Source organism: Sapajus apella, unplaced genomic scaffold, assembly GCF_009761245.1.
Source record: "Sapajus apella isolate SASKATOON/1434 unplaced genomic scaffold, GSC_monkey_1.0 scaffold16, whole genome shotgun sequence".
NCBI lineage: Eukaryota > Metazoa > Chordata > Mammalia > Primates > Cebidae > Sapajus > Sapajus apella.
The window spans coordinates 15771652-15780207 of record NW_022436956.1 but is presented as its reverse complement, the minus strand read 5'-3'; the positions used below and the strand labels follow the sequence as shown (position 1 = coordinate 15780207).

At 53.7% G+C, this 8556-nt stretch overlaps 1 protein-coding gene and 1 long non-coding RNA gene across 2 annotated transcripts in view; one reads left to right on the top strand and one right to left on the bottom strand.

Annotated features, from left to right (window-relative positions):
• LOC116556155 overlaps positions 1-8556 on the top strand; it is a 141049-nt gene that overhangs the window by 36810 nt on the left and 95683 nt on the right. The window lies entirely within an intron of this gene.
• The window catches only part of THY1 (Thy-1 cell surface antigen), a 7066-nt gene continuing 3601 nt past the window's right edge, over positions 5092-8556 (bottom strand). The window contains exons 2-4 of the mRNA XM_032285201.1: positions 7790-7850; positions 6963-7298; positions 5092-6420 (exon numbers count right to left, since the gene is read on the bottom strand). Of these exons, the coding sequence (XP_032141092.1) occupies positions 6308-6420; positions 6963-7298; positions 7790-7826 (486 nt within the window). The 5' untranslated portion in view covers positions 7827-7850 and the 3' untranslated portion in view covers positions 5092-6307. The remainder of the gene's footprint in view (positions 6421-6962; positions 7299-7789; positions 7851-8556) is intronic.

The window sequence follows — 8556 nt, the reverse complement described above, 5'->3', positions numbered from 1 at the left end:
AAGTTCCTCCAGGGCCCAGAGAGGTCCAGAGGTTGCATCCTGGAGCCAAGGACTAGAGTCAAAAACCTTAGAAGTTTAGCGGGTGTTCTGTTGTACTGTGGCTGAGCTGGCACTCAAAACACAAGATGCAGCCCTTCCCACTCTTCCTTCACCTTTCCAAAGGCAGAGGAGCCTCACCCCATGGCCGCCACCACCACGGTACCAATATTCCCTTAGGGCCCAGGGTCTCTTCAGTTAGCTTGTGGTGAATGCTGCCTGGCCTAGGGCTCACCCTTCAGGGCAGTGGGCTCCTTTCTGGCCCAGGAGAAGTCTAGAAATGCTGTCCAAGAGCCAAGTCCTAGAATCAGGGACCCCAAGAGCCTGCTTGGTGCTCTACCTGCTGGGGCTGAGCTGGTACCTAAAGTGCACGACAAAGTTCCCTTTACCTTTCCCTCCACTTTTCTCAAACGTAAGGAGTTTTGCCCCGTAGCTGGTATAGCTGGTAATGTGTTGAGTCTCAGCTGAAGCCAGCAAGTCTCAGAGTTTTACCCAAGGCCCTCGGCATAGTACCTGGGTATTGATGCTGGTTATTCAGGGCCCAGAGACTCTTCAGTTAGTAGTGATGAATCCTGCCGGGGCTGGGCTGCTCCCTTCAAAGCACCAGGTTGTCTTCTGGCTAGAGTGGGTCTAGAAATGTTGTCTGTGAGGTAGGGTCTAGAAAAGGGCCCAATGAACTCTGACCAGTGCCCTGTTCTGCTGTGGCTAAGCTGGTATCCAAGATGCGAGACAAGGTCCTCGCCACTCTTGCCTCTTCTGTCCTCAAGCAGAGAGAAAGGGTTTCTTTTGGAGCTGTGAGCCTTGCAGCCTGAGGTGAGGGGAGGAGTAATGCCTGCACTCCCTTGGCCACCCCGGCTGATGTCTCAGAAAGTTGTGTGCCTCCGCAGTCCACTGGCTTCGGGCTCAGCTCAGCACTAGGACTCGCCTAGGAGTTGCAGTGCCTGTGGCCTAGACTGCCTTTCAAGTTTCTTTACAGCCCCAGAGCACTTGAGCCCATGGTGGCGAGGCTTGCGGGGACTCAAGCTCACACTGCTGGGACTGGCCATTTCCCTGTGGCTAGGGCTGCTTTACGTGTTCCCCCCATGTGTGGGCATTAGCTGAGCTTGGCCTGGTTTTGTGTTCTGCTGTAACAGGCACCACTGAGTTCAGTATGTGTGTGCTCTCCATCTCCCCATGCACAGAAACACTCTCCACACCGTGCTGCTGCTGCTGCTGCGGGATGCAGGGATGGCATCAGCGATTCAAGACTGTTTCTCCTGCCTCCTCAGCAGTTCCTTCAGCAATATGAAGTTAACACCAGGCACTATGAGTGCTCACCTGATTTTTGGTTCTTATGAAGGTGCTTTTTTTTGTGTGTAGATAGTTGTTAAATTGGTGTCCTTTTGGGGGGGTGGGAGGGGACAATTAGTGGAGCCTTCTATTCTGCCATGTTCCTCTTCCTCAATATGCCCTTTCTTGGAAATCCTTCCTTCCTCCCTCCCTTCCTCCCTTCCTCCCTTCCTCCCTTCCTTCCTTCCTTCCTCCCTACCTTCCTCCCTCTCTCCCTCCCTCCCTCTCTCTCTCTCTTTCTTTTTCTTTCTTTCTTTTCTTTTCTTTCTCTTTCTTTCAAGACAGAGTCTTGCTTTGTCACCTAGACTGGAATGCATTGGTTCCATCTCAGCCACTCACTGCAGCCTCTGCCTCCCAGGTTCAAATGAATCTTGTGCCTCCTGGCTTCAAGCGATTCATCTGCCTTGGCCTCCCAAAATACTAGAATTACAGGCTTGAGCTATCGTACCCGGCTGTCTTGTTTTCTTTCAACTTGACTTACCTTTAGTAGTCTTTATTACATATATTAATTAGAATTCTCTTTTATTTTCATTTTTTTTCAGATGAGGTCTCTGTCACCCAGGCTGAGAGTGCAGTGGTGTGATCTTGGCTCACTGCAACCTCTGCCTTCTGGGCTCAAGTAATCCTCCTACTTCAGCCTCCTGAGTAGCTGTGACCATGGACATATGCCACCATACTGGGCTAATTTTTTTTTTTTTTTGGAGGTGGAGTCTTGCTCTGTTGCCCAAGCTGGAGTTCAGTGGTGCGGTCTTGGCTCACTGTAGCCTCTGTCTCATAGGTTCAAGCGATTTTCCTGCCTCAGTCTCCTGAGTAGCTGGTATTACAGGTGTGTGCCACTACACCCGGCTAATATTTGTATTTTTAGTAGAAACAGAGTTTCACCATGTTGGCCAGGCTGGCTTTGAACTCCTGGCCTCAAGTGATCCACCCGCCTCAGCCTCCGAAAGTGCTGGGATTATAGGCATGAACCACCACGCCTGGCCTAATTTTAAGACTTACTGAAGTGAAGCCCTAAAGGGGAAAGAGACTAGAGTCCTTTAGTCCATGTTCTCACAAAATTCAGGAACCTGCTTTACTGCAAACTTGGCAGGTGGCTTCCACCTGGCCACGCCCACTGCCAGGCACTCCCAGGCGCTGCTGGACAGCTCCAGCCATCACAGAGCCTTCCTGGCACAGAGCCTCACATGGAGCTCTTGCACTGGTCCTGCACCACCCTCCATATGATATGTCCACATCCACAGGTCTCTCTGACCCCAGTTCTTCCCTGTGCCAGGCAAAGATGCCTCCTATAGGTCTGCACAGGACATGTTTCTCCCTGAGTGTATTGGGGACATTCCAGGCCCACGAGTGTCCTGAGGCTGAGAGTCTCTGTTGAGCAGAACAGAGCTGATGGCCCTCTTGTCTGGCCAGGACTCTCTGAAGGACTGTAGCTCCAGCATTTTCTCACTAGTGACTGTGATGATTTACTATTGACTTGGGATTTGTTTCTTTCACATGTAAAGACAGGTGTGTCCTTCACAGCACAAAAGCTACAGATTCAAAGAGGGACATCAGGTGAGGAGGTGGGAGGGATGCGTGTCACAGGTCCCTGGACGCTGTGTAGATTTCTTGGTTGGCCAGTGAAAGTCCCCACGTCTCATGGAGATCCCCATGCCCTTCCCGAGGAAGCCTCTAATGTCAGAGATGCAGGTGTTGTGTGTCTCAGTGGACAGTCCAATCCAGAAATGGGGGTGCGGAGAGGGGTGTCTGTTGCTCTTGAGCAGGAATTCCATGGCCCAAGGTATGGACTTAGGTGCTGAAGTGGGACCCAGGAGAGAGGTGAGGATTGATGAGGGGGTAGATGGGGAGGAGTCTGGGGCATGTGTACTGGAACCAGGGCTGGCCCAGCTCTCTATAATTACCTGAGTCACCACAGATATCCCACAACCTCCACAAGGCCTGCTGACTTGACCAGAGAGGGACGCATGGCTGTCTTGGCCTGTGGCTGAAAGTCTGCAGGCCCCCAGCCCTCAGCAAGGTCATTCTGGGTAGGTTTATTTTATTTTTTTGAGACAGAGTTTCCATCCTGTTGCCGAGGCTGGAGTGCAGTGGTGTGATCTTGACTCACTGCAACCTCTGCCTCCTGGGTTCAAGTGAGTCTCCTGCCTCAGCCTCCTGAGTAGCTGGGATTACAGGCGCATATCACCATGCCAAGCTAATTTTTGTATTTTCAGTAGAGATGGGGTTTCAAGACTAGTCTCGAACTCCTGACCTCAAGGGATTCGCCTCCTCCCAAAGTGCTGGGATTATAGGCGTGAGCCACCACGCCCAGCTCTGGGTAGGTTTGTGTTGTGAGGCCTGATGCCCTGTTCTTCTCTTCTCCTTTCCTGAAGCCTGTGGCCCTCTGGTGGCCTCTGTGTCTTCTTGAGCTAACCTTACCCACTCTGGGCCTCAGGTTCTGCTCCCCTAAACATGGCTGCAGAGGGTGACACATCTCCCAGCTAAGAGTGTGTCTGCTCAACTCTTCAGGGACCCTGTATTAGAGTGTGACAAAAACCCTATAGGAGGTGTCATACAGATGCGAGGCTTCACACAGTGCTGCTCATTTCGTTCCAGAAAGACCTCCATACTCTTAACTCTTACTCCCTGTGGGTGGGGCTCCCCACATTTCTCTGGCATTTGATCTCCCTTCCCCCACAGCGGCTCTTCTCACCAAGAAGCCTTTCCTTGGCATGGTGCTTGCAGCCCAAGCAGGAATGAGGGAGAGGGGCCTGTCTCAGGGGTGTTCCTCTCTTCAGAGAGCTGTGTGCTGGCTGTATGTTGCTAAGTGGTCATCAGCCTCCCAGCCCAGGACACCGACAGCTCCTCCTCCTCTCTTTGCGCATGGTAACTACAGGGGTGGCAGGCAAGGCAGAGAGGTTGATGGGAGGTAGCAGGAGTGGGAGCCAGTGGCATAACTTAGATCTGGGGCCTTTAAGAAAAATGCTCAGAGCAATCATCCCACCCAGTGCTAAATATCAGGTGAGTCAGCCTCTAGGCAGCTGTCACCTTCCTCCCCCAAATCTCTGGCAAAGCAGGGAGGCTGGCTTGGGGCTGCTTCTCTAACTCTGACAGCAATTGGAACCCACAGCTACCCTGCTGGGGGTAGGTCCCCCTCTAGCCCCCAATCCCAGGATGCTCGCTCCCATGTTACTCTTCACTTTTAGGGAAGGAGCTAGGATAGGGCTCAGTGTTCCCTCCCTACTCCCAAAGGACAGTATTTGTCCCCAGTCCTTTCTCCTGCCAATGCTTCTGGATTTCGGAAGCGATGCCTCGAGGACACGGGTGTCTCCAGTGGAACCTCCTCCCGTGCTCACCCTGGCAGGGACATTTCTGAAGAACTACCAGAGCTGAGAAGAAAAAGCAGACTGCACAGCTCAGTGCAGGTTCACACAAAGCCACCTGTGTATTCCAGAGCCAGGGCCACGTGGCTCAGCCCATGTGTTGGCAGGTGAGCACGCTGATCCAGCCAGGCAAGTCAGCACACATGGGATGTTCGCTTATTTGGGCAAATGTGTCTCCTAGGGTCATTCTGGAAAGAAGCCCAGCATCTAGTCATTAGCCCCCAGGGGCAGGGTCGCTTCCAAGTGGTTGGGGAGAAGTCAGGGAAGAGGAAGAGGTGGCGTCCCCCAGCCTCACCTGTGGAGACCCCAGTGAAGTGGGGCAGGCAGGCACTGCTGGAGGAGCGAAGGCCAGGTGGACACGAGGACAGATTCCAGAGGCTTGGTTTTATTGTGCAGTTTTCTTTTTCCTCAATGAGATGCCGTAAGCTGTGGTGACACTATACACAGTCACAGAACAGGAAGAACCGCCGGGTGGGGGCTGGGGGTTGGGAAAAGCCATTTCCCGAGAAGTGTCCGGCTCCTGGGTCTTACTCCATGGCCTGCCTCGTGCCCCACTGAGGTCCCTGAGAAGGCAGGCCTGCGGGGCAGGGGGCTGTCTGAGGGGCTCGGGCACCAGCCAGCAGGGACTGGCACTGATAGGTGAGGGGAGGAAGTGCCTCCCTTAGAAACTTGGGCCAAACCCTGTGCAGCTCCGGGACTCCACCCCATCTGACTGTGGGTCAGAGCTCTGGAAGCCCTTGGGACAGCCTGACAGGGTCTTGCCCTCCTCTGCAGCCCTCTCCACTGCAGGTGGAGGCGGGTGGGGGGGCAGCAGGCCCACACTTAGCTTCCGTAGGCAGGGAGGGATGATAAACTCTCATCCTTTACCTCCTCCAACCCTCCACTAGCATTGCTCTCCTGGCCAAATCTGCATCTTTACTGGGTCCTGCCCCAAGGCCCCTGGGGGACTTCCTCAGTGGTAAGGAGGGCTGTTTTTTTTTTTTTTGGTTGTGGCTGAGAATGCTGGAGATTCTCAGTTCTCTCCCTCACAAGGTGGGCCACAAATTCTTGGTGGTGCCCTCACATCTGAGGTCTTTAGGCACCAGCCATGCCTGCCAAGGAGTGCTCTCCGCACAGACTATGTCCATGCTAGGCCCAGACACAGCCTACCCACTCCTCATTCAAGTCTCTGCCAGGTCTCTGGGTCTCTGGTCCCGATTGGCAAGGATGACTTCGCCAGTGGCTGGTACCCCTCCATCCCACTACCCCTCACATGCTCTCACTCTCCATCAGGTCCCCAATCCTGGCTTCCCTTTTCAGGAACTCTCAAAGGAAAGGAAGGATAAACCCTAAATAAACCAGACAGAAGCAGCTCTGGAACAAAGAGTACAAAAAGACAGCCAGAGGTGTGCGGTGAGGGTGAGGTGCCATGGGGGAGTGGGTGGATAATCGCATGCAGCACTGGGACTCCTGATGAGGGGTGGGGTCCCCACTTCTCCTCGAGGTGTGAGGGATTGGGGGGAGGGGGTCAGCCGACTCAGAGAAGTAGGATCTCTGCACTGGAACTTGAGGCCTCCTGTGTCCTCCGTGGGCCCCACCAGTCACAGGGACATGAAATCCGTGGCCTGGAGGAGGGAGAGCGAGAGCAGGAGCAGCAGCAGCCACGAGGTGTTCTGAGCCAGCAGGCTGATGCCCTCACACTTGACCAGTTTGTCTGTGGAAAGAGAAAGGGGTTGGGGGCAGGGCAGGAAGGAAGAGTGATCAGGAGTCAGGCAGGCACAGGCCCAAAGCAAGGGGGTATTGCCCCAAGGGAGGTGGGCACTGTGATGTTTTAGCTGGGACCAGGAGCAGCCTGGTTTCAGAGAACCAGCCATCTTTCCCATCTGCAGATTACTGACCTGTTGCACACATATCATCTTAAGAAAACCTTACTAAACATCATCACAAGAAAACTGGCTGAGGGAGGTGGTGTTGTCCCTGTTTTCCAGCTGGGGAGAAGGAAGATTGGGAGGCCAAGGGCCTTGCCTGCAGTTCTGGTGGAAGAATATACCACACTACTCTGCCTGTCTGACTGGCCCTGAGCTCTTCACCCCATTTGCACTGAAGGCCATGGTCTCCCAGTTGACCAGGTAGCAGTTGGGAGTGGGTGAGAGAGTTATGCAGCTATTCTCCTCTTCAGCCCAGCCAAGGGAACTGCCTGCTGTCCCTGAGTCTGGCTCTCCCAGCTCACTTGGCCTTGTTAGGGGCTTGCCTCACCTCTGAGCACAGTGACGTTCTGGGAGGAGATGGGTGGGGAATGGCCAGAGTGGTGGAGTGCGCACGTGTAGGTCCCCTCGTCCTTGCTGGTAAAGGCGGATAAGTAGAGGACCTTCATGTTGTATTTGCTGGTGAAGTTGGTTCGGGAGCGGTATGTGTGCTCAGGCACCCCCACGGTGCCAAAGAGCACGTGCTTCTTTGTCTCACGGGTCAGGCTGAACTCGTACTGGATGGGTGAGCTGGTGGTATTCTCATGGCGGCAGTCCAGACGAAGGCTCTGGTCCACCAGGCAAGCCGTTAGGCTGGTCACCTTCTGCCCTCGGGAGACCTGCAAGACTGGCACCAGCAGTGCCTCCTTCAAATTAGAGAAGCCTACGGCACAGGGGCCTCCCACCCACCTAAAGTGGAGAGATGGGCCTGGCTAGGAAGGGGACTGGGGTCTGCTCTCTGAGTGCTTTTCCCCACCCCAGGGGTCCCAGAGGGCCAGTTTAACTTCTCTGCAGGCTCCAGCCTCCCTCCTCAGTCTGCTGGAGCCTTGGATTTTATCCATGTATTTCAAGGACAGGAGATCTTGGGGAGTTGATGCAGGTTCCGGGATCCCATTTGGGGACTCTAGTTCAATAGTGTGGGGGAGGGCTCAGCAAATGGTTTCCAAAAGCCACCTCAGGCCATCAGAATATGAGGGAGGTGGACTGGCTGACTTTGGGATGAAGAAGAGCCCTCTCTTCGTCATCTGCACTTTTCTGAGGCTGTGAGGGAGAAGCTGCTTCTCTGGAGGTAAGGAAGCCAGGGTGCCTAGAGCCCCAGCCCTGCCCAGTTCTGGGTACCTGTTAGCAGGAGAGCGATGCCGATGGCGGGGTTCATGGTTCTGGAAGCTCAGTCCAGGATCTGGGGTGGGAACAGGATGTGAGTCAGCCAAAGTGTGCCACACTTACCGCCAGGGCTGGGGACCCCTGGGAACATGACATAATGGCTATGGCAAACATCTAAGTCCCTCTCTCCATCCCCCCTCTCCTCCCTACTTCTCACTGAACCTGATACTGCCACTGGCTCTTTCCTGCTCAGGGAAAGCAAAGGAGGAGGGAGAACAAGCCCTGTCATAGTATGTGTCTGTGCTTGGCCATGGAGCACTTACTAGCTAGGTGACTTTAAGTGACTTTACCACTCTTTCTCCTCTTTTCTTTGAGATGAAGTTTCGCTCTTGTTGCCCAGGCTGTAGTGCAATGGTGCGATCTTGGCTCACTGCATCCTCCACCTCCCAGGTTCAAGCAATTCTCCTTGAACAGCCACAGCCTTCCGAATAGTTGGGACTACAGGCGTGAGCCGCCATGCCTGGTTAATTTTTTGTATTTTTAGTAGAGATGGGGTTTCACTGTGTTAGCCAGGATGGTCTCGATCTCCTGACCTTGTGATCATCCGCCCACCTCGGCCTCTCAAAGTGCTGAGATTGCAGGCGGGAGCCCCTGTGCACAGCTTCTCCTCCTCTTACATTAACATAGTGTATGGTAATGTAAGACCTATGAGGCCTGGGGTTTCCTATATAATAAATATATATATATATATGTGTATATATATATATATATATATATATATA